Source organism: Balaenoptera ricei, chromosome 20, assembly GCF_028023285.1.
Source record: "Balaenoptera ricei isolate mBalRic1 chromosome 20, mBalRic1.hap2, whole genome shotgun sequence".
Lineage (NCBI taxonomy): Eukaryota > Metazoa > Chordata > Mammalia > Artiodactyla > Balaenopteridae > Balaenoptera > Balaenoptera ricei.
Window position 1 is genome coordinate 8,939,020 of NC_082658.1, and position 25,019 is coordinate 8,964,038.

Below are 25,019 nucleotides of genomic sequence, written 5' to 3' on the forward strand. Positions count from 1 at the left end.
ATCTGTAATTCTATTTGTTTTGTAAATACGTTCATTTGTACCATTTTTTAGATTCCACATATAAACAATATCCAGCCCCAGTTTCAACGGTGTCTCATTGGTAGCCCCAAATTGGCCAAGATGGGAGTACTTACACCACAGAAATAGGCAAATGCTACATATCAGGTAGAGTTGTTTTTGCTGGTTGTTAAACCTTAGGCAGCATACCTCTGGCAGAGGGGGTGGGCTGGAGAGGGGGAACTTGAGGAGGGCAGAAGTAGACTGATCCACGGATATTTCTGAGGCAGACACTTCCTGATGGCTTGGATGTGGTGGGGAGGGAAAGGGAGAACTCGAGGGTGATGCCTTGATATTTGGCTTGAGCGGCTAGGTAGATGGTGGTGCCATTTACCGAGATGGTGGGCTGAAGGGGCTTGGGGGCTGTGGAAGGCTCAGCAGCTGCTGGACCCGAGGCTCTGCGGCTCAGGAAGGCCCTGCTGGGCGCCAGGTGCACGTAGAGCTGAGACCATATGGCCCCTGCCCCAGAGGAGCCAGATGGTCCACTGCATGGGGTGTCCGGTCCAAAGGCCCGGTTTCGCTGGGCAAAGAGCCACCATCCTCCGTCTGCTCCCCATGCCACCCCCCTGGAGCGTGGGGTCAGGGACACTGACGGGTGAGCCAAATGGCTGTTTCCGCCCATCCATTTCCTCCCGTTCTTCCCATGCTTTGCAAGGGTCACGCCACCTGGGCTGGACCTGTGGGGTTTCCCTTCAGGCCTGCTCTTTCCATCTCCAGAAAGGCTTCATATTTACACCTTTCTCACCCAGCCCTGGCCTCCAGCTTTTCTTATGAAAACTTGCTGTCTTGAGTGCCCCCGAGCCCCCTCAGGACTGCCACCTGCTGGCCAACGTTCATTGCTGACTGCAGGTTTTGTGGCTTATGAGACATCTTTGGGAGAGGCAGCTTTGGCCTAAAGGGATGATTCAGATGGGAATTTAAGGTCTGTAGGAGCGTCCTGGGGCTGCCGTAACAAAGAACCACAAATTGGGGGGCTTAACATGACAAAAAATTATTCTCTCACAGTTGGAGACCAGAAGCCTGAAATCAAGGTGTCAGCAGGGCAAGCTGTCTCCGAAGGCTCTGGGGAAGAGTCTTTCCTTGCTGCTTCCAGCTTCTGGGGTCCCAAGTGTTACGTGATTTGTGGCTGCATCACTCCCACCCCTGCCTCTGACTTCACGAGGCCCTTTTCTCTGCGCCTCTGTGTCTTCTCCTTTTTGGTCTCTATAAGGACACTGGTCATTGGATTCAGGGCTCACTGTAATCCAGGGTGATCTTGTCTCAAGATCCTTAGCTTCATTCATCTGCAAAGATCCTTATACCAAGTCAGGTCTCATTCTGAGGTTCGGAATGGACATATCTTCTGGGGGAACCACCATTCACCCCACTACATGTCTCATGGCGGACCTGTGAGGTAGGTGGCCCCTCTGATGTCCCCCTGATCACACCTTCCCCTTGGGCCAGGCCTACAAACGGTCTTGCCTTCCCCCCATGACCTTGGGAGAGCGCACCATCACAGAATTTGGACGCATTGCAGTTCTTTTTCTCTCGCCAAATTTAAGCTCATTTTCTTCCCTCTGCTGCTGCTGCTGCTGATTTTATCTGCCCAGCACCCCTACCAGGATTGTCTGTCCAGACCCCGGCCCTGACTGCGCATGCCCTGGGACAGGGGGTCAGGGCACCCTCCCCATCCTACAGGGATCAGGCCTTATTAAAGTCCTGGAGCCCCAATTTGGACACAGTCATCAGAAGTGATCAAAGGATGGGGGATGATTAAAGGGCTGGGGACAGATGATTTAAGCTGAGAAAGAGAAGGCCGAGGAGCAACTGGATTGTCTTTGAGTTTGGAGGAGGTAATTATTACTTGAAGAGTGGTGCCCAGCTGTTTCCCATCTCCTCTGAGGACAGAAAAAAAGAGGAAATAAATGATGTACAATTAGAGCGGTTGGTTAGATACAAGGGTGAACTTCCTGGCTGGGAGTGTGGCCAAGTGCCGGGGTCGGTTTCCTGAGGGAACATGGGGGACTCTCCTTACCTGGAGGTGTCTAGGCCTGGCAACGGCAGCCTCAGTGGTTAAGTGAAGGGGGGCCAGAGGCAGGCAGGGGGATGGACTGGATGGGGTTTGGAGCACAGTCGTGCCAACATTCTGGCCTCGGAGGTCCGCTCCCTCCTGCCATTGTCCTTTGGGTTCCCATAGGGGAGCATTTTGGTGAGGCGTGCGCCCTGGCTGGGCTCCCTGAGGAGATAAGCTTAAGTGTGTTTGGCTCCACTGTGAATGGAAGTGAATAATGCACAATAAGCTGAACCTATGCGAATCTGGGAGCACTCCAAGCCAGCTCCCTGGGAGAACAATCGCATGGGTGTGTCTACACTCACCAGGTGCTTCTGATAAAAACACTGGAGAATAATGCTGTGGCCCAGGCTGGATGCTGCCCTGTCTCTGAGACCCAGCATCTTCCCAGGGGGTTATGGCATTAGGCTGTTTCTTAGGGGCAGTGGACCACCAAACCCCCAAATACGGGCTGGGCAGGTGGCCAGAAGATTGGACTATCGGGTGGGCCCAGGTGCTGGTTTTCAGACAAGAAATGCCCCGGGCTGGTGTGGATGCCACCAGGGGTGCTATTAATGACAGTGGCGACTCCATTTCTGAAACCCCAGCTCCCAGGCAGAGGGTGTGTGCACATCTGAAATGTCTGTGGTTTTGCAGTTCCTTGTCCACAAACTCACTTGGTTGAAAATAGTTCAAAATATCCAAAGCATGGGGGAGGGAGAGACTGCTTTTCTTAAAAAGGAAGGACTCGATTTCATCAACTTAAAAAAGCTCCTCATGCCTAGCGCATTGCATTCTCCGCGAGAGGCCCTGAATAACGCAAGAGGCCCTGAATAACCGGGATGGCGGTCAGGCCTCAGCATCCGCTGCGCATTTGGGATCTTTCAGAACTGGGGGCGTGGGGGCTGGGAGGGGAGTGGCACTGACCAGTCTGAGACCCAGGACGAGCTCTCGGGCACTCGCATGCCACCCGGAGGGAACCGTATTGCCGAATTGCCCACCGGCTCAGAGAGCGTCTTTCCCTGCTATTCTCACACGGGCCCCCGACTTGGGGCAGAGGCCCTGGGTCTAAGGAAATGAGGGGAGGATAGGCAGGAGTGCCTAACTGGCTGGGGGGATTGGAAGAGACCCCCCCTCCCCCACATTGTTGGTGCCAGACCTGGAGGGCCCTTCCTGGCTACTCTTCAAGTTCCAGCCCATCCTTTTGTCCCCAGGCCCTGGGACCTGCCTGCCTTGTAGGTAATAGGGCTTAATCAATGTTTGTCGAATGTACGAAGGGTAGAAATTAACTGCCCAGGAGGGCAAGGCCAGGCCTGAGGTGTGGGCCAGATGGGGCCGAGCCTCACCGGCAGGCCCCTTGCTCCCCGTCCCCTCCCCCAACTCCTCCCTTCAGATACTTTGAAATATTTGCTCCTTACCAGGGAGAACACGGGGTCTACGCTCTGCCTTCAGGAAGCCCCTTGTTGTGCAGCGTTGGAGTGGCACGTGTCCCTGGCGGTTCTGACAAGGGTGTTCCGTCCCTGCCCCGCGTCCCCGGTGGGCCAGCGCCTTTTCTGACACCGCCCCCGAGGGTGCAGCAGCGACCTCGGGGGCGGTGGGCTGGGGGTAGGGAGCAGCTGGAGAGGTGCCCCGAGAGGGTGGGATTTGGCGCCCCCCTCCCCGCCCCAGGTCACGTGACTGGCGATCGCCCCTCGGCTCTTGGCCAACAGGCTGGGCTCCTGCCGGCCGCCAGTCCGAGCGCTTAACCCTTGGAGGCGCTGCGCGCGGGAAGGCGGCGGCGAACTTTGTTTGGCTGCGTAAATAAAACCTCCCGCAGAAGGAACCCTGCGCCCCAGGGAAGGGGAGGAATCTCTTCCCCCCTCGGCGCCGCCCCCGCGCCGCCGCCCGACCTCCACATCCGCCCACATCTGGCCGCAGCGGGGCGTCGGGGGGGGAGGGCGCCGGGGCCGCGTCCGTCGCCGTCCCCTGGGCGCGGGCCCGGCGGGGAGAAGGGGGGCTCTCGGGTCGGGCGCCCGGGACTCGGCGTGTCCCCGCGGCGGCCGCTCGGGTCCCAGCCCCCCAGGCCCAACCTTGACAGGCGGGCGGAGCAGCCAGTGCGAGGAGTGGAGGCCGGGCCGCGGGTGCGGGAACCTGATCCGCCCGGGAGGCGGGGGCGGGGGCGGGGGCGGGGCGGGGTGGCGGGGCGGCGGCGCGGGGAGCAGGGAGCGCCGGCGCCCGCCCGCCTCCCCCATTCATTCAGCCGAGCCCGGGGGCCGAGGGGCTCCGGCGGCCAGCTCTGCACGGCGGGAGCGCGGGCGCGGCCCCCCAGCCAGCGCGCAGGGCCCGTGCCGGCCGGGGCGCTTCCTCGCCGCCGCCCTCCGCGCGTCGCGCCGCCCGCGAGCCACCATGTCCGACCCCGCGGTCAACGCGCAGCTGGACGGGATCATTTCGGACTTCGAAGGTGGGTGCCGGCCGGCCACCGCGGCGCGGGCGTGCTCGGGGGCCCCTCGGGGCGGACCTCAGGCGAGACGGGGGCGCGGACGGGGAGGCAGGACCCCGATGGGGCGCCCTCCCGCCGCGCCCCCCGCCCCGCGCCCGCGTCGCCTCCGTGGAGCACCCCGTTAGGGGGACGCGGGGACCGCGCGCCCTCGCTGGCCCCTGCGCTCGCCCTGCGCGCTGCCGCCGGGTTTCCTTCCTTTTATTGTTGTTTGTGTTTGCCGAGCGACGACAGTCTCCTCGAGGGCTCGCGGGGCTTCCTCAAACGGCCCTGGCGCGCGGTTTCGCTCTCAGCTGTCGCTCAGTCCGCTCCCTCCCGCGCTGCCCGTCGGCCTCGGGGCCCTGGCCCTGCGGCGGGTTGGGGGAGTTCGCTACCCGCCCCCGCGTCCCGCCCGCAGGACAGCCCCCTCCCCCACACCAGTTTCGGAGCCTGGGCTGAGCCGAATCCGGGCTGGGCAGGGACCCGAGTGGACACGGCCCAGGCCGCGGCGAGTCTAGAGGGGGGCGTCCCATCGGCCCCCATCCGGGCCTGGGGACCTCCTCCTCCTCCTCCTCCCGGAGTCCGGCTATGGGGGGAGGAGGGGCCTGCTTGCCGGTTGGGAGCGCGTTTTGGTCCCCTCCCCCCTCCGGGGTTTACAAAGTGTTGAGAGACTTGGGGGGCTTCTCCCGCCGGATGCGGTAGGGCATCCCGGTCCTGGGCTCGTGTGTGTGGCTTTCGTGCGTCCTCGTGACTGCCTGTGGCTCTGCGTCCTGCGTCTTGGGGAGTAAATAAAGCGGTCGGAAGGGAAGCTCACACAATAGTCTCCAGCACTTAGGGGCCGGATTTCTGAGGGGCGGGTCTGCCTCTGCTGGGATCTGGAGCCCCCGCCCCTCGGAGGGGCTCCCAGGCAGCCTTGGGCAGAGCCCTCTGGTGGACCTGGCCTTGGGAAGGCTGGGCTGAAAGGAGTTAACAGACGTCCAGGTGCCAGGCCTCGCGGGGAGGTACCCCGCCCCCAAGGGCAGAATCAGGACTGGGATCTGGGGGTCCAGAGCCCAGCCGTGCACGTGGCCCACCTGAGGTCAGCCCCATCTGCGGGGGGCACTTCTCCAGGACCAGAGCCTGGCTGGGCCCCAAGCAGAGCCCCAGAGGCTGTGATTCTGGGCTGGGCCTGGACTGGCTTAGCAGGGGGTGGAGAGACAGGAGGGGGTGGGGTCCAGTGGCCGGCTTGCCCTTTGCGAGGGGTGGGTCGGCTGGGGGCTGGCTCTGTGGTTGGAGCAGTTTTCCGACTCTGACACTGAGCACTGAACACGGGGAGTGTGGGTCTGCAGAGCTGCGATGGCTTGTACCCCAACGTCGGGACCTCTTGGGGCGCATGCTCATACCCAGCACCCTCCCCGAGTCTCCTTCCTTCTGTTTCGCCTTCCGCCTGCCCCCAGCAGCCCTCCCGCAGCTCCTCAGGGGCCTTTCATCTCCTGAGTGTCCGAGCGGGAGAACTGGCCAATCTGGAGACTGCTGCCGCCTTCAGGTTGTGTGCTGTGTGTACTTTTCTCCTGCGGCCTGTGGGAGTTAGGTTGGCTTACGGTCCCTGACCTGGAAGCAGAGCTTTCTGGTGTTTCTGGGGATGCGATGGGAGCCCTGAGGCAGGATGGGGGGGAGGAGGTTTGGGGGTTGTGTGGTCTGTCACAGTTCGTGCCACGTAGGTTGTTAGTGCCTCTCCCTCCCGGCCCCGCGTGCGACTCCATCCTCACCCTGAAGTGCCCCATCTGGAGACGCTGGTGGCCTCTGAGGCTGCTTCCCAGGCGGCTTCTCGAGGCTGTCATTTAGTTGGAGACAATGGCCTCATTGAGACCATCCTGGTGCAGCAGTTGGCAGCCCTGTGCCTTCAGGGGGAGATTTCTCACTCTTAGGGAGCGCGGCCTCGGACCCCCCTGGTTCCCTGTGTGTCAGCCTCTCCATTGTGTGCCCTGGAGAGCCGTTGTGCTCTGAAGACAGGAGAGTTAGAGCCCCCCGAGTGCACCTGGGCATGAGTGTGTGTCTGTGTGTGTGTGTGGGCTCCGCACGGCCAGCTTGGGGACCAGAAAGCCGGCCTCCCTAAGAGCCCCAGGAACTTGGAGTTATTGGGTTTTGGGGCTGATAGCCTCGGACAGATAGACGTGGGAAGGAGCGAGCAGGGAAGGAGGAGAGTGTCTGACCCAGAGCAGCAGTGGGTGATACAGGCTGGCAGAGCCAGGGCAGAGGAAGGTCGTGTGGAGGAGACACAATCTGACTGCAGTGGGAGGAGGAGCGCATTCAGGCAGCGACAGAAGCGGAGGAGGCCGGAATGAGCTGGTCCATTAGGACTGGGGCATAAAGAGGGGCCGGCTTGCCACGGTCGGACGGCGAGGCCACGGAGGCCCAGGTGTGCCCACCCGCCGGGAGCCCGGACCGTCCTGGGGAGGCAGCCGGAGTGGCCGAGATCGGAGCCGGAGAAGTGCTGGTCTGTTTCTCTGGGGCCAGTGGGGGGCCTCAGCCCGGGCTGCCCACTCGGTGTCTCAGTTTCCGCAGGTAGGGTCAAGGTCCCGGTAGTTCCTGAGGCTGGCGGACCTGGCCCCGTCTCAAAGCACACGTCAATGGCCGAAGGATGGAGGCCCCAGGGGCCACCTCCAAAGCCGGGCGAGTTCTGAGCCACGGCGTTGCTGGGGCTGACTGTAAGTCTGAGCAGACTGGAATCTGCAGCAGGGGGTCGACGGGCTCTGATGGGGTGTTTCCTGGAGGTTTGGGGCGATGGCAGTACCCAGGCCAGAGCAGCATGCCCTGCGGGGCAGACAGATAGCTGCCCCAGGTGGATATGTGTGGGGGGGGGTATGGAGCGGGCACCCACAGTTAAATTCTGCTGATGCCCCACGTCCCGGGCACATCCACCCCCTTCCCTGAGGAATGCTCTTCTCTTTTCATCCTATTATTCCTGCCCCGTCCCCTTCCCACCCTGGAGGATTGAGGGCGAGATCCTGAAGCTCCATCACATCACCGAGGTGGCATGGGGATTCAGCCCGTCTGCTACTTTGGACGCGTCTGTGGACTCAGGTCTCCCGGGGGACTGAGAGGGTGGCAGTGTCCTCCATGGATGCAAACCTCCCACACTGGTCTTTGCCCTCGCTCTGAGGAGGGTCTCAGGGCTCCGTGGAGACCCCCGTGTAGGGGCAAGAAGAGTATTTTGTGTTTTGCTGATGCGATTTTTTTTTAGAGAGTCTCATTTTCCACTTTCCCCTGTTTGAAGATGGGCCTCAGGTGCTTTCCGTGCCCGTCACTCCCTGGGTGATGCGGTGGCCCGAGCGGTGACGTAGTCCCCTATCTGGCTCCCAGGCACAGAGCAGTCGAACGGCGTGTTCTCTAGTGAACGCAGGCCAAATCTGCTATCGCAAACGCTATTACAACTCTGGTCTTTGTGTAACAAAAGCCCTTCCAAGTGCCAGCTGTTGGCCTACTTTCCCTAGCAGTGTTTGCTGTAACCAGATTTGCACGCGGAGAAAGAATCCTAAAAGTCCTTGATGTTGGTTGAAACACTCTCTGGCCCAGGACCCAGGAGCTCCGGACCCAGAGCCTTGTTCTCCCGCCTAGAGGACGTGTCTGCCCTTCTGAACCCTCTGCCATCTCCTCGAGGACCCTGCCAGCCAGGTCCTGGAGCCCAAGTAGGCTCTAGGCCCCAGAGCATGAGAACGGGCAGAGGGCAGGGAGAGGGTCTCCTGGGGAGACGAGACCATGCAGATGCACTTGCTCGTCTGGGAGCCCAGGCACCTACTAGACAAGGGCTCCCTCGATGGCTGGATTCAGGTGCCCGTTTCCTCCCAGGAGGACACGGCCTAGCTTTGTGACAGGTGCAGATCTGCCCCTAATTAATGCCAGTTGGCCTCTTGAGGGATGAGTCCTGCTTTTCAGCAAGACTCAAGGCCTCTTGTGGATACAGCCTCCCGCAGTTCTCATCTGGTGGCAGGAGACAGGATCTCTGGTGGCGTGAGGTTACTTGGTGGACCGGAGGAGCCAGCCTTGCCGGCATTCTGCTGGACTCTTGAGGGATGAGTCCTGCTTTTCAGCTACGAGGGGACGGCTCTCTGACGGGTCCGACCACCACCGGCTTCGTTGGCCTGCTGCTCTTGTGTCCAGGGCCCGGGACTAGGCTCACCCACCGTCCTGATTGTGAGGCAGAGGGCGGACACACACGTGCCAGGTGGCAGAAGCGTCCCTCTCATCGGCTGGGCTGAGGGTCAGACGTGGGCCAGGTAGGTGGGTCGAGCAGGGAGGGACACCCCGTGCTGTGGGGCGTCGATCTGGAAAGGCATTCTGGAGGACATGGATCTCTAGGAAGGTTTTTTCTTTTTTGGTTGTGCCGTGTGGCTTGCGGAATCTTAGTTCCCGACCAGGGTTCGAACCTGGGCCCTCGGCAGTGGAAGCGCGGAGTCTCAACTGCTGGACCGCCAGGGAAGTCCATGTAGGAAGGTCTGAAAGAGACAAGTGGGCAGAGTTTGCATCCCAAGGGAGAGGGCCTTTGGGGGAAGTGATGGGTAGGGCAGCTGGGAGCCCCGCGCGGTGTAATGCTTAGGAGGGCAGGCTCACTCTGCCATTGCACAGCTGGGTGGTGGAGGGTGTCTTGGCCCCTGAGCCTCAGTTTCCCCTTCTGTTGAATGGGGTCATAAACACCGCTGTCCGCGGGTCGTCTTGGGGAGATAGCCGACAGCCTGAGCCTGGTGCCTGCTCGCGGGAGCATGGCGGGAGCTGTTGGAGCTTGAGGTGGGGGGTCAGGTATTTGCAAGGACCGGGTGGGCGTGGACGCCTAAATGCGAGAATCTGTGTGATGGAAGGGAGGGGTTCAGAGGCCACCGGCAAGGGTCTCCCCGAGTGGTGACGGGGCAGTGAGTGAGACTGTGTAGCGTGGTCAGCACAGCAGATTCGGAGCCTGCCTGGAGGTCCCCCTGAGTCCAGCAGATACTTGGGCTGCTGGCCAGCGTGGGAGCCCTGGCCCCGGCCCGGTGGACATCCCATCACGCTTTTTCACTGTCAGAGCTTGGAGGCTTGGGTCAGGTGGGCTGCAGGGTTCCTTCACTGGGGAGGTCATTCCAGTCTCCTCTGCATCCCCCCACCCCAGAGCACCCCAGATGGGTGGACCAAGGGCCCATCCTACAGACAGCGACACAGGCGTACGCTGGACGACCTGACTTTGAAGACAGTGGGGTCTGCCCGTGGCTCTGCTGGCTGCCAGCCTTCCTGAAAGGGAGTCGTAACTGGGAGCTGGTGTCGGGGACGGGGCGGGCTGACTGGGGCATCCTCTTCTACCAGCAGCCCTTTGCGACTTCTGATTGTGTTGCAGATCAGGAGCTAGGAGGATGGTCCCATCGGGGGCCATTGGGGAGAGCCAGGGCTCAGAGGCCAGAGCTTTGTGCCTCAAGCTCGCCCCGGGGGCTGGTTAGGTCTGCACCCCTGCGCCGCTGAGGCTGAGGGCTGGGGGGAGGGTGCCTGGGCACGGGCTGGGGCCTCTGTGCCTGGAGGAACGAGCCCACCAGAGTGTGAGCCCCCAGGCTCAGCGGCAGCCACGGCCAGCACTGTGCCCAGCACGTGGTGGGTACTTGCTCAGGCCACGTTTCTGGGCGAGGCTGGCCTGCTGGTGGAAGCAGTGGCCTGGCAGCCCATGCGTGAAGGGACGTTGCCAAGGAAGTACTAACGTGCAGGTGGCGTGCTTGCCTTGCAGGGGCCGGGGACTTGGCAGCTTGGTGACTGTGGCCTTGGCATGCTTCTCAGGGGTGCTGCAGCCCTCATCCTGGCACTGGCTGAGCAGAATGGGGCCTCCCCTTCTCTTTTTCCTTGAATGTTCAGAGTTCGGGGGTGTTGTCACATTCTGAGATCAAGCCCCCTACCACGGTTCAGCTCAGCCATCACTATTGTTGCACACCCCCCACCCCCCATTTCCCAGCTGAATGCCCCTCACTCGTTGTGCTGGGGGTGGGCTGGCTGCTATCAGAAGAGTCTCCCTGGGGTACAGACAGGACCACGGGGCCAGCAGCAAGGACCTGGGGGCCAGGCTCAAGGGATCCATGGTGGCCCCCAAAGCCAGGAGTCCCACCTTCCTGCCAGGCCAGGCGCTCCCGATGGGCAGGAACGTGGGTGCATGCTGTAGACCCTCAAAGACCTGGCGGTGTGTGTAGAAGGGTGGGCTGGGGTAGAGGTAAGGGGTACCGGGCTACCAGATTTATCAGAGATGAAGGCCTCAGGGGAGGTCAGTTTTTTGGTTCATCCCAGAAACCCAGCCAGGAAACCAGTTCCTTTGCTTTCTCTTGACAAAGCCACTGAGGAAAAATGGTCAGACAGTGGCTATCTTTCCAAAGTTCTCTCGGTTTTTCCCAAATTTGGAGGCTGAGTTGTTATGAGACCAAACAGACTGGAACTCTCTGGCACATGGTCCCAGAGGCTGAGGATTTGTCATCTCTCCGGCCAAACAGACCCAGCGCTTGGCCCCTAGACACCCCCGGCGCCTGGGGCATTTCTGGGCTCCGGCTGTTTAATTTGGTCTGGACAGAGCCCGGAGGCTCCGTTCAGCCTGGACCAGGAGATGGTGTAGAAACTTCAAGTTTGTTGTCATTTTTTAAAGTGCTGCCAATGCCCAGAAATTTAGGCGAAGGGACAAGAGGATGGTGGCCTTAGAATATGCACAGCGAGCCCCCCGCCCCACAGGACAGAGCAGGGGCTGCAGGGGAGGCGGGGGAGCCCCTGGGAATAAGGCTCCAACCTGCCTCTGTCAGTTTTGTGTTTGGGGTTCTTCTCTGTTGACGCTCTGTCTCATATTCCTGAGTCGCTGACAGCCCCCCCGGATGCTGAGCCCCCGTAGTCTCCAGCCTTCTCTGCCCGCCAGGGTCTCTGGGCCGGCTGGGGAAGCCCAGGTCTGCCCCAAGTTGCAAAATCCAGAGAATCAAGGGACCTGGCCTGGAACACGTTAGTGTGCCCTCCCCACACACGGCTTAGAGCTTCCTGTGTCCCTGTCCCCAAGAGCGGGAGTCTCTGCCTTCAAACACTGGGAGGGACGGGTGGCATGGGGGAGGGGAGGCAGGCGAGGTGACCCCCCCCACCCCACCTCCTGTCCATTCCACTTGTCCTCTGGCTACAGCCTCCAAGGGACCATCTGGTTGGGGGTTCGATGGGTGTTCCCTGGGTACAGAGGGGGGGCAAGTGTACCTCCAGGGCCTCAGGAGGGTCTTGCGGGGGATGGGCTGGGGTAGGGAGTCGGGTTTGCCTTGCTGCCTGGGCCTTTTATAAGACTGAGTTGGGAGTTCCTGGGTCTGGTTTTTCCCTCTCTCAAACAAGGAGAGATTGGAACTCTGAGCTTTTTGCAGCCAGTGACCAGTCTTTTTTGATAGTTCTGTCTGGCTTTCTACCCCTCAAACCCACAGCCTTCCCCTGCCCTCCGAGGAGTGCTGGCTGATGGTGGCTCTTCTGGCTGCTGGGTTTTTGACTGTCCCCTGGGGCAAGGCCTGGGGGGGTCCCGGACACCTCCTTGTGGGAGGTACTGTGGCTGAGGGTCCCCCTGGGAATGGGGAAGGAAGCCACTGGAACACAGATGGCCCCCTCTCTGTGGGAGGCTAACTGATGGAACTTTTTGGCAGGAAGAGGGTGTGGTGTCCTAGGCAGAGTGGGCCTAGGTTCGGGCTGCCTCGCCGTGCCCCCTCCCCCGTCTCCTGTGAGATGGAGATGTTTCTGGTTCTGCCCATCAGTGGCCAGCAGTCTCTGGCTCTGCAGACTCTTCTAGGCAGGATCTCAGCCTGGACCCTGCTGGCCCCTCCCTGGGTGCAGGAAGCCGACCCTGGGCAGGGCTATCTCTCTGGCCCTCCTTTCCACGTGGGTGGGCAGTTTCCCTGTGAGGGGTAGGCCAGGCCTCTGCCCTGAGCCCCTGGAGACTGATATTATCTACAGTAAAAGCATACCAGTTTTCCTGGCTCCATCCCAGGCCCAGAGGGGTGGCCTTCTCTGCTGTCCCCTGCCTCCTGTCCCCCATCACAAGTCAGGGGAGGAGTGCTCTGTAGACTAGCTGGGTTTGGGTTTTTTCTTTCAGTTCAAAATGAAGTAAGTGCTGGAATCCCTCTGTCTCTGATGGGCCAGGAGGAGGATGGCCAGGGTGGGAGAGACAGTCAGCTCATTCGTTTGTTTATTCAACAGCTGTTTGTGGGCGCCAGCTAAGTGCTAGCTCTGTTCTGCGTTCTGGGGGTCCAGGCATGAGCCCAGGAGAGGGGTAGGTTCAGGAAGGCTTCCTGGAGGAAGGGACACCCAAGCAGAGTCCTGGGTAGGAGCTTACTAGGTAGGGTCTCCAGACAGATGGTGCTGGCTGGCTCCCGTTGCAATTTCTGCCAACTTGTAGTTTGTTTGGAAGACACTGTTATGCCCACACCTGGCACAGGTGCCCTTGGCACCGAGGTGGAAGGTGGTGGGAGGGGCCTGTGCTTTCAAGCATAGGTCGGGGCATGAAGAGGCTCCAGGCTCCATCTTTCCTCCTGGTCAGAGAGCTGGGAGGGACTTGGGTGGTGCATAATCCAGGTGGGAGAGGGGCACGTGATGTATTCCTGTAGAGAGGGTGGAGTGGGTCTGGAGTGGCGAACTTTACTCCCTAGGCCTCCATCAGAAGACCTCAGAAAGGGCTGCTTTGCTTTTCTGCTAAACTACAAAAGAAACCCTGGGGCCCCTTGGGGGTGACATGGGGAAGGCCCCATTCATACCTTGGCAGGTGCAGTGCAGAGGAGGGGGGAGAGGTGGGCTTGTGTCCCCTCCCTCCCTGGCTGCTGTGCCCACCCCCGCTCCTGGCCCTGGAGGAGGAGTTTGAGGGCAGCTGGGGGAGGGATGGGGACACTGGTGAGTGCAGAAATCTTGCCCCTGCCCTGGCTGCAGCTCCAGTGAGGCTGGGCTTGGGTGGGGCCGGGGAGAGTGGCACTCACATATTTACATCTCTCCTAATATTTACACGATGGAGCCAGCTGGTGGGCTCCGGCCTCCCTCCTGAATTTTTTATCTCTGACCCAAGTCCCAGCCCTTCCAGCTGTTCCCCCTTCTCTCACAGGTACTTCCTTTGACTGTGCTGGTTCTTGCTCTTCGTAACCGTCTCCTTATTGAGCACCTACTACATGCCAGGCCCCGGGCTGGGCACTTTGTATCAAGGGCTCTTGGTCCTCCCAGAGCTCAGCAAGGTGGACAGGTCATGCAGGTCATGGCTGGCCCAAGGCCACGCTGGAAGGCAGACCCCAGTGCACCTGCCCCCCCGGCCCTTGCCTGTGCCACCTCACAGGGCTCACCCTGCCTGGCTGGGATGGAAATCTCAGTCTACCTGGCAGTGGTGGGTGGCGACAGCTGTTTGTCCAGAGCCTGGGGTCTGGCAGGGGTTCCCTCTGCTCCCGTCCCTGCCTCGTTGCTTTCCAGCTCCATGGCCACGTTTGTGACATGGGAATCACAGGGCCCATCTTGCAGGTGTGTGTCTGGGGCTCAGCACAGTACAGGTGCAGTGCTGGTGTGTAGCAGGCGCTATACGATTTTCGAGTCTGGCTTTTAGGGGGCGGGGTGGGGTTTGGAGGCAGTGCGGTGTGAAGGTTCAGCATGCTGGCTCAGTTCGGCTTCACCCTTGCCCACGCTGTGATGTTGGGCTGGTCATGAGGCTCTCTGTGCCTCGGTTTCCCATCTATAAAATGGGGATGAGAGTGAAATCTCTCCGTCTCCTGGAGATCATGGGAAGTGAATGAGCTAATGTAACAAAAGCCCTTAGGGTGGTGTTCGGTATGTGGTGAGCACTCAGTAAACATTGACTGTTAAAGATTCAAGGCAACAAACACTTTTTAGAGACTCATAGGACATTCCAGGCAGGGCCCAAGGCCCTAGTGGAAAGTGGAACTGTCTTCGTCTGTAACAAAAAGACCACAGACTGGGGGGCTGACACAGCACACGTTGACTTCTCTCAGTTCTGGAGGCTGGACATCGGAGATCAAGACTCCGGCAGATTCCTTTCATAGATGGCATCTTCTCACCGTGTCTGCACAGGTCGGAAGGGGAGAGAGAACTCTCAGGGGTCTCTTTTATAAGAGCGCTAATCCCATGACGAGGGCTCCACCCTCATGACCTAATCACCCCAAAGACCCCCACCTCCTAATGTCATCACCTTGAGGGGTAGCGTTCAACTTGTGAATTTGCGGGGAGCACATTGAGTGTGTAGCAGGGGCCAACATGGACGAGCCTGGCTCCTGCCCTCAGGAGGGTGACAGCCTCTTGGGAGGAATGTGATGGCCATTCTAGGGAGGAGGGGGAGGCTGGCTGGAGTCTGCCTGGGGTACTGGACGCTAGCGCTGGGCCTCTCTCCTGCCTGTTTCCTGGAGCAGGTGAGTTAGCGTGGAGGCCCTGGGTGGCTTTGACCTTCTCTAAGGTGCACACACCGTGGGCCTTGGGCAGATTTGGGGGCCTTGTGACTGACATGCCCGCTCGTCACACGGGCCTTTGCCCCAGCAGAGCCCAGTATACATCCTTTGGTTTGTGACCGACCCAGGGGCTGAATGGTGGCAGCTGAGGCTGGACAAAGACCTTGGGTGCCTTAGGGGAAGGTGGGGCGGCGAGCAGAGCTGCTGGCCAGGGATGCTTAGGGTTTCCTTCTTGTAGGATTCTCAGGAGGGGGATGGAGAGAAGGCTTGTGAGCCCACGGAGGGCAGAGGTCCTCACCCACCTGCCCCCCAGACATACCCTGGGGTGCCAGGCCCACCCAGCCCTCCTGACAGAACCTCCAGGAGGCGGGGACAGTCTATTTTTTAACAAGCTCCAGAAATGATTCTGATCATCAGTTGGAGCTGAGAATGATCTGGAACCAGAACTTTAGAACCACAAAGGAATCTGGATAACGAGTGCAAGAATATATAGAGATGTGGGCTGCGGGATGCTGCAGGAGAAAAGCCTGGAGCCGTGTCTCCATGAGCCTGCTTTAAAAATATTCATATATACACACAGTGAAAAGATTGGAAGGACGTTTGCCAAAATATTGATAGTGGTTATCTGGGTCATGGGTTTATATACGTTTTTCCCTTCGTTTCTCCGTGTTTTGCAGATTTCCTGCATTGCACATACATTTTCTGTATTGCTTTTAGAGTCAGGAAAAAAACAATAGATATTATTTTTTAAAGTTCATTGTCAAAAAGAAAAACAACTCACCCAACCCAATCTCCCACCCCAGTTTGAGAGACTCAAAGTGACTAGTCCCCTGGCTGATGGTGGCCGAGCCAGGACCCCCGAGTCCCGCTGGCTCTTTCCAGCTCTGGGTTGGGGTGCTGGGTGGAGTGAAGCTTTTGCCCAAGCGCGCAGGCTGTGGGACCACCTCTGCAGGCACCGCCGGCAGCTGCATGTTTGGCTGCAGAGGAATGTGGCCAGAGCCTTGGTCCTCGACCTCGGCCCAGATGGGAGGTGGGCTGGCCGGGCCCCTCCAGCTCTGCTGAGTGTTTGGAATTGCCGGGCCTGTGTCGCAGGAACGATGAGAGAAACTTGGAGCTGGTGGCAGACCCCAAAATGGCCCTCATGGGGTCATTCGGTGTCGCAGCTGGAAGAGACCAGGATGCTGAGGCCAGAGGGGTCAGCTGCCTGGCCCGGGTGGGGCGTAGACGGTACTCGTGACAACTCTGTGCATCGTCCGGCAGCCCCCAGCTCTGGGCTGTCTGCAGAGGCCCCCCGCGCACCGCCCCCCAGACCCTCCTACACCTAGCAGTTCTGCTGAGGACAACTTGGCTGAAATCCTCCATTTTTAGTTAAGAAAAGAATTACTCCCACCTGCAGCCCTGTTTCCTGCAGGCGCTTTCTCTCTGCTGCTCCAGACCTCCCCCACCCAGGGGCTTTCAGGCTGGGGGGTGGTTGTGTCCCTGGTGATGTAGGGGACCCGGGCAGTTTCCTGCTGTGTGTATGAGGGGGGGCTTGGCCCTCTCTGCCCCATGGCCGCTGCAGCTGGTGGCTGGAAGGGCCTGGCTGTCCGGGGGCTTTGCAGGGTGGGAGGTGATGATTGGCAGCTTGGGCCCCACGTGGCCGGCGGCCAGGTCAGAGGTTATGGGGCTGAGTTGGCGGCGCTGGGTGGTAGGGGCGGGAGTGGAGCGTTCTCTGGCACAGAGGGTTTGGCGTATACTGTATACAGCTCTCATCTTTTCCCGCTCCCTCAGGCCAGAAGCGGAACTGAGAGGTGGTCAGTTTTGGGGGTGTGGCTCTGCGGGGGGTGGGTAGTTTACCTGTCCCCTGCAGCTGCGCAGGCCGGTGGCGGAAGGCTCCCACACTGCCTGCCCCAGAGGCCCTTCCTCTCTTGGGAAGAAAGTGTGGGGGGACCGGAGGCCGCCTTACAGGCTCATATTTAAGGCTGGTCACCCTCCGAGAATGCTCGGGGCACAGTGCCCGCCCTGCCCAGAAGACAGGTCTGTTCTGTCCTTCGGGAGGTTCTACCCCAAACCTGGGGGGGGGGGGGCAGGTGAACACTCAGAGGCTCAAAGAACAAACGTAAGGAGAAAAGAATAAGTGGGTCGCTGCCTGGAAGCCGCGGCTGGGTGGCCCCTGGAAGGTGCAACAGAAGAACAGAACAGCTGCGTGGCCAGTTCAGGGAGGCGGGGGGCAGAGATGGGTGAGGGGCTGGGAGTCCGAAGGAGCATGTGAGTGTCCTTTGGCCGCAGCAGAGACCACAGGCCGGGGGCTTAAAGCACAGTTCTGAGTCCAGAAAGTCCAAATTCACGATGTGGGCGGGGCTGGTTCCTCCTGCCCAGCCTCTCCCCCCAGCTCCTGGAGGGGCTGGCCAACCGTGGTGCCCTGGACTGGTAGACACATCCCCCCAGTCTCTGCTCCCTGTGCCTCCGTGTCTCTCTCTCTGCCTTTTTTTAAAAAATAAATTTATTTATTTACTTATTTTTGGCTGCGTTGGGTTTTCGTTGCTGCGCGCGGGCTTTCTCTAGTTGCGGTGAGTGCGGGCTACTCTTGTGTGCGGGCTTCCCATCGCGGTGGCTTCTCTTGTTGCGGAGCACGGGCTCTAGGCACGCAGGCTTCAGTAGTTGTGGTGTGTGGGCTCAGTAGTTGTGGCGCACGGGCTTAGTTGCTCCGCGGCATGTGGGATCTTCCCGGACCAGGGCTCAAACCCGTGTCCCCTGCATTGGCAGGCGGATTCTTAGCCACTGCGCCACCAGGGAAGCCCTGTCTCTGCTCTTATGAGGACACTCACTCTCAGATTTTGGATCCATCCTAAATCCAGGGTAATCTAATCTCAAGGCTCTTAATTACATCTTTAAAGACCCTATTTCCAAATAAGGTCACGTGCACAGCTTCTGGGAGTTAGGACACGGAACAATCTTTGGGGGGCCCCATTTGCCCCTCTGTATCAGCCCACCTTGGGGGCAGCAGAGCGTCTGGGTGTGGGTTGGGAGAGCAGGCTTGGACGGGCTTAATGGCGTGACTTTGACTGATGGTCTCCCCGGGCCTCGGCCTCCCCGTCTGTATCCCCAGAGCGTGAGGGTGCCCCGTCTCCGATCCTCTGCCTGGTGGTGCAGCCGGGCCTAGAGGCCTTGCCCGGCTTGCTTTAGGTTTCCAGGGGTCTCCCCAAGTTCCAGGTGGCTGTGTTGAGTTGGCCAGGATCTGGCTGTTCCTGGTGAGAGCCTGGCAAGGCCTTGAGAGGAGCCCTGGAGGGGGCCTCACTCAGGCCCCACTAGGGCTCTTTGGAACAGCTGGGCAGCCCCTGGGAGCCCCTTCCAGAATCTCCTCAAGGTCCAGCCGTGGCCTGTCTCACACAACAAACCCACTTCCTCCTGTCAGTTTTCTGGACTCTTCCTTCTCTGCCAGCCCCCTCTAGCCCTGTGTCCTTGAGGGTAGAGACCAAGCCCTCCTGAACCCTCGAGTCGGCCTTGGTGCCTGCAGGGCCTTGTGGTCACGGAGACTCCGTCCTCTGGCCCAGCGGAGCTTGGCTGGTCTGGGGTCATGCGCTGTGAGCCGCTCCATTCCTCGGGAGGCCTGGGGAGCAGCTGGGCTCCTGGGTGCCGCTGTGACCGGGGCCTGAACTCTGCTCCCTCGGGTCACCGTCCCCTGTAATTAGGTCAGAGCTCATATGGGCCCGGGCAGCACCCGCCTGCGCCCGCCCTCAGGCCACAGCACGGAGAGCTGCAACTGTCCCTCTGGCGTGATTAATGGAGGGCTCCAGCTGGGCCCAGCAGCCCCTGGTATTAGGCTTTTTTTTTTTTGCATTTTTAAGTGTTTCTACCATTTCCTGCAGTAGTCAGCGGGGTGGTTCCTCTTCCCGGTGGGTAGGGAACAGCCACCACCCGCTACGCTGAGAACAGAGAAGGGAACAAACAGCAGCTCCACCAGGATGGAGTGTCACGCTGACCACCAGCCTGGCAGCCCAGCCCGGTGCCGTGGAGCTGAGACCGCCCGGTGCACCCCGGGGCTCTGGGGTCCTGCTCCGCGCCCAGCCCAGTAGTGTGGGAAAGAGCCAGCAGGGGCGCGGACGGCTGTGAGCCGGCCGGCTTGTTCGCAGAGTCTTTTCGGGGATGGGATGATCCTTGCTCTGTGGTCGGGGGGGTGGGGCTGGGGGAGCATCCGAGGAACAGCCCTCAGCGGGACCCTCTTGTTGCGGGAGGGGCTGTGCTCCAACCTGGAGCCAGCAGTTCAGTTCTCCTCAGTCCGGACAGGACCCCCTCGGGGCATCCGGGGCAGCCCGAGAGGGGCGTTGTGGGTTAAAGGGCCCTGTAACCTTTGAGCCCTCGGAGCTGCAGCCTGTGGCTTTGGTTTTGAAGTCAGTCCCCTCCCAGGGCCTCCCTCCTGCCCTCCTTGGCTGCCATTTATCAGGGGACCTTTGACCCTCGGAGGCCAGAAAGGTCCTCTGTCCCCTCCTCTCCCCCCAGGCTGGGCCGCACCTAGGCCCTCCTCCTCGGCCTTTCAGGAAGCCTGGTCACCACCACCCCCAGCGTCCCCACCCTGGGCCAGGAAATTCTTCCCCTATCTGGCCCGCATCTCCTCACACGCGCTTCAGCCCCGTTCCGTCTGTCCTCTTAGTGGAGAGAGCCCACAGCTGGCCTAAGAGGGGGAGGACAGATGGGTCTACATGTGCTCATGTTCCCATAACTTTAATTTCATCAAGGAAAGAAGGAAGTCCAGTGTCTTAGGGTGACTGTTAAAGTCTGCCCAGAATGACCCCAGTGTCGCCAGAACCAGGGGGACTGGGAGATGGAGGGAGCGAGAAGAGGCCCCAGGTTGAGAAGTGGCTTCCTCGGAGCGTTTGTTTTGGTTTTTCTCTGTGTTGAGAGATTTCTTGAAGCAGAAGTTGCTATGTGGCTGTCCCATGATGCTTGCCAGGGTCTCCACTGTCAGGCTGCTCCCAGCCCTGAGAGCTGTCACCCCAAGACCCTTCTCTGACGGCAGGGAGGGGAACACCGGTAATGAACCCGCCTTAGGTAGGCCGACCAGATAATTCATTGCCCCGATGGAGACCCTGTTGGGAATGAACAGGGTGCCCTGATGGATGACAGTGGAACAACGGGTGTGAGCTGGGACATCCCAGGTGGGCTGGACACAAGGGCCCTGCCCCAGGAAGATGGGGGGGGAGGCTCGGAGGCCAGGGGGCAGCCAGCGGCAGGAAGGGGCTGCTGGCCCAGGCGTTGACAGCTGTGAAGGTCTGGGGTGACCTGATGGCTGACTCAGGCTGAGAGGAGAGAGGTCCTTCCTGCCAGCCAGCCCGATTCCAGGGCACCCATGTGCCCCTCCCAGAGCTGGTGAGTCACTGCGGAAAGTGGCTTCGGCATCAACAGAGGCTGAGGAGGCTGAACAGAAAGGCCACGGCAGCCGAAAAATCGGTTCTCTTGATGCGTGAATTTCCTGCGGCTGCAAAGTGCCACAGACCGGGGATCTTCAAACATAGCAATGTGGTCTCTCCCAGGTCTAGAGGCCAGAAGTCGGATGTCAGGTGTGGGCAACGTTGGTTCCTTCTGGAGACTCCGAGTGAGAGCCTCTTCCAGGCCCTTCTCCCAGTTTCCAGTGACGGCCGAGAATCCTCGGCGTCCCTTGGCTTGTGTATGCGTCCCTGCATCTTCACACGGCCTTCTCCTCTGTGTCTTCCTTTCTGTCTCTTACAAGGACACCTGTCATGGAGTTAGGGCCCACCCTGATCGAGGATGATCTCACTTCGAGATCCTTGCCTTAATTACATCTGCAAAGACCCTTTTCCCACATCACTTTCACAGGTTCTGGGAGTTAGGACTCAGACCATTTTGGGAGCCACTGTTGGACCGGTGTCCTCTGCAGACAGCATGAGATTTGGAAGCCCTTGTGAAGGAATCAGACAGGACCCATTCTGGGTGGATTACACTATGTAGCTGGGCTGGGGAGGGCTGGTTCTGCCCGTGTCCTTGCTAGCCAGGGCGCTAGGGAGCTTTTTCCAGGGAGAAATTAACGTAATGAATTTGGGGGATTAAGAGAAGGTCTGGAATCCGAGGGCTGGCTGTTGACCACAGCTGCCACTGCGCTCCCTGCCCGTTGTGAGGGGTCTTGTTCGTGTCCCGAGTTGAGGGGGCCAGGGATCACCTTTGCACTCTTTTTGTGCCTGGAAATGTCATGGGCGGGAAGGGCTGCGTGGAGGGTCTCCCTGCGGTGAGTGGCAGCCTGGGAAGGGAGGAGGGGGCCTGTTGCTTTCTCTTGGCCCAACTTGGGAACCCAACTGGCAGGCACAGCAGACCTCCTTCCCACGTCGCTGGTCCAGGGTGGGCCGTGGGCCAGGCCTCCTGGGGGGGGGGGGCTGTGAGGAGCAGGAAGTCTCCCTGGAGTGCCCGTGTCCTAACAGCCAAAGTAAAAGACAATCCTCAAGATAAATTGCGGGGTGGAGGGGTTGACCTCACATCTTTCACCTGGGCGTTAAGACCCCCTGGTGAACCTCCAGTTCTCAGGGACACCGGGCTCGCCCCACGTGGCCCCTCAGGGCTGAGTGAAGGTGGCTTAGCTTGGTCCTGTTGTCCAGAGGGCACAGGCCGTCCCTGTGGGACTGTGCAGGGTGCTGAGATGCGGGCCTGCATCTGGTCAGGGCCGGGAGCAGGGGCTGTGTGCCGCCTTCAGCCACGTGTGCAGCTAAGCCCAGGGCGGCCAGTGCCCTTGGCCAGCACGCCGGGACCCGGAGCCGGAGCGGGAAGCAGGATGGGGCTGGCACTGGATGGGGTTCTTAGGCTGCCGCTGGCCCTGCAGCCCAGCCAGGCCTGCCCAGGGAGGGCAGGGGAGAGGCCCGAGGGGAGGGTTTTGAGCTGTGAGTGCCAGTGCTGGGCCTTGTCTCTTCCTTTGTTTGGACTTTGGCTGGTGTCTTGTGTTTCGCAGTGGGAAACCCAGGGCCACCCGCTGACAGCGCTGTTTACCGATGTCCCTATCCAGGCTCTGCTCAGCTGCTGTGTCTATTTTAAGCCCTTCCTTTTGGACTATTTTACTTCCTGAGGGCACCCCCCTCCCACTTTCCCCATCTGCATCCTCTTCCATGCCCTGAGCCTGCTGCCCCCCACCTGCTCTCACCTGCCCTCTTAGCCCTGCCCCTCCTCCACTGGCTGCCCGAGGCAGTTCCTGAGACAAGGATTCAGGTGGGAGGTGATCCCAGGTGGTCCCCAGGCATGGGAGTGAGCACCACTGGGGGTGCTGGGGGACCCTGCACCAAGCCCCCCAGAGTGTTTACCCTCCAGTTACTGCCTAAAGGCTGTGTGCCAGGGAAGCACTGTTAACCCCTTCCTGCCTTCCGGGCCTGGGCACCAGGGGGACGCCGGGGGAGGCCCTCGGGCACAGGGGAAGATACTGGCCGTGGGTGTGATGGACACGGGTAAGGCACGTGCAGCCTCGGCCGCCAGTGGGGTGACCACGCATGCACATGTGCACACCCACCCCCCGGGGTGCACACACAGATGGCAATTATACCAGCAACAGTCGTGATTGCTGCCCGGGCACCACTGTGTCAGCGCCTCAGCATGACACATGGGGAAGCAGATGCCCGGAGGTGACTGTGCTTGTGCCGCCCCCTGTTTGAGCCCCTGCATTAGGCCCTGAAAGCAGGAGCCCAGTGTGTGCCCAGGCTGCAAGGCCCCCACGTCCGGCCAGCTCTCTGCTCATCCGAGGCACGCAGGGCCTTTGTCCTGCCCTGCCCTCTGCCTGGGATCATCCCCCTGGCCCTGCCCTGCCCGGTTTTCCCCAGTGAATTTGTTCTTTCGCCGGGACCAAATCTTGCTTTTGTGGCCTTGGGTTCCTTTCCTTCGGAGGATTGTTATTTCAGGGACCGGCCCGTTGGCCCACCGATTCCTGTTCCATCTTCCCTGCTGCCCTGGAGGGAGCTTGTCCGCCCAGCTGCAGCCCCAGCTCCCTGTCCTCACGGGAGAGCAAGAACTGGGGGGTGGATCCAGCCCACCCCAGGGGTCGCACACGCTCCGGACCCACTCTGTGAGTCTGATGGCCCACGCACTTAGCTTCAGGGTTGAGTTTTCCTGTGACCTTTCCCTGCAGCCTCAGGCCAGGGAGCAAGGAGGTGACCTTCACCTGGCACCCTGTGTTCCCTGGGTGTCTCACCCTGGCTCCCAGGTGGCCATTGTTTCTCAGGACAGAACCTGCTTTGCTGCTGCCTGGAAGAGACTCACTTTCACCGGGGCTGTGCTCCTGGAGCCTGAGCCCAGAATCAGACCCCTGAGCTGGGCAGTGGCCACGTTGCTCCTCCCACTGGAGCTGACCATGGCTTTGTTTTGACCTTGTTCTCTAACATTTCTTTGCATGACATTTGTCCCAGGCTGGAGCAGGGCTTTGTGGCTCACCCCGTCTCCCCTCCCCAGACTGAGGCCCGCGGTGCGCTCCAGGAAGTGTTCCTGGAGCGGGGAGAGGTTTGCGGGCAGGCAGCGTGCCTGCGGTCAGAGCGGGGGCCCTCACAACGGCCTCTTGTGTGCGGCACATTCCTCCTTAAACAGGCCCAGATCCAGGCTGCTCCTGCCTCGACCCCCATGCGCGCGACGATGGGAGGTTTGCATCTGGCCGGGCGGCCCGGCCTCTGCAGCAGCCGAGACTGTAGGTGATGGACCAGGTGATGGACCGGGAGAGGCTGGGCCGGAGGTGCAGTTATCCACACCCTCCCCCTCTTCTTAGCAAGGTTTGTTTTGTAAGAGCAGTGTTGATGGTTTTATCCCCTGAAAATATGAAGTGACCCACATTAGCATAGGCACTTTGGGAAAAGGCAGGAAAGCGTAATGAATTAAACGGCCACCTTAATTCCATCCAGAGACGGCTGTTTTCCTCGAATGTGCGTGCACCCTGCACATGTGTGTGTGAGATGAAGTCAGGCCCCGTGCATACATCTTGGATCCTGCTATTTTTACTTAGTATTCTCAGCATTTCTCATATTCAGAACTGTGATTTTGATGACTTTGCAGGACTCTGGCATATGGGTTCAGAAAAATCTACGTAAACTCGAATTGTTTCCAGCATTTGCTGTTTTAATGCTGATGCAAACATCCCGTACATAAATCTTTCTGTACGTCTGATGATTTCCTGGGGGTAAATTCCCAGCAGTGGGCCAAAGGGCACGACAGTCTTCTGGCTCATGTGCTCGTGGGGAAGGGCTGATTGGGGCCGAGGAGGGCTTTGGGGAGCAAGCAGCGTTCAGGCCCGGCTTTGGGGGTTCTTGACTTCACGAGAGGGAGAACGGGGGCGTTCTTATTTGGGAAATGGTGTGAGGATGGGTGGGCCTCCTGTGCCCTGTGGGAGATGTCAGTCCTTTTCCCTCCCAGTGGCAGTTCGGGGACCCTCCCAGTACAGCCTGGTCCCATGTTTGTTTGGTGCCCCACAGCCATGCAGTTTGTCCTGTCCGCTTCGGGCGGGGTTGTGGGGGGGGGCATCTCTTGCCTGCCCTCTGAGGGCATTTAGCATCCTGCAGACAAAAGAGGAAGCAGCACAGCGCCACTCCCCACTGCCCTGGTCCAGTGAAAGGCCACTTTTCTGCCTGTCGGTCCCCCATCAGATGCGGTCACGTAGGGGCCTCCAGTCTGCACTCTTGCTGGCTTCCTCGGCCGCACTTGGACCCCCTGGGCTGCCTCTCCGCAGGGAGGGGGAGAAGGGTAAAGTGCAAAAAGCATCCACTGCCATGGTGGGTTATAGCCATTCTCCACGGAGGAAGTGGAAGGAGTTTCCAGGGTGAGTTTGACCATGGGAAGGGAGGGATGGCTGTGCGTGTTGGGGCAGGACCCAGAGCGTGTGTTTAGGACTTCCGCTGGGGGACGGGATGCTGGAGGACCCTGTCCTGCCAGCTTCGTGACAAGCCGTCTCCTAATTCTTCCCAGCTGGGTGCTAATTGTGTCATGACATCCTCTGTATAGAGGCGGCTGCTCCTAGGGCATCCCTCGCGCAGCCTGCCTTAAAAAATGATCTTTGGTTTCATCACCAGATATTCCGGTGTAAATCTAGAGCAATGTTATTCTCGTGACGACTTCTCCCACCGTCCGG

At 60.0% G+C, this 25,019-nt stretch overlaps 1 protein-coding gene across 6 annotated transcripts in view; it reads left to right on the top strand.

Annotated features, from left to right (window-relative positions):
• The window catches only part of SEPTIN9 (septin 9), a 195,344-nt gene that overhangs the window by 85,898 nt on the left and 84,427 nt on the right, over positions 1 to 25,019 (top strand). The window contains exon 1 of one of the 6 annotated variants that reach the window (XM_059908650.1): positions 4,265 to 4,526. The exons of 4 other annotated variants lie outside the window; for them this stretch is intronic. In XM_059908650.1, the coding sequence (XP_059764633.1) occupies positions 4,472 to 4,526 (55 nt within the window). In that variant the 5' untranslated portion in view covers positions 4,265 to 4,471. Of the gene's footprint in view, positions 1 to 4,264; positions 4,527 to 7,151; positions 7,229 to 25,019 lie in introns of those variants that run through there. One more of the 6 variants, XM_059908649.1, reaches the window with a different exon arrangement.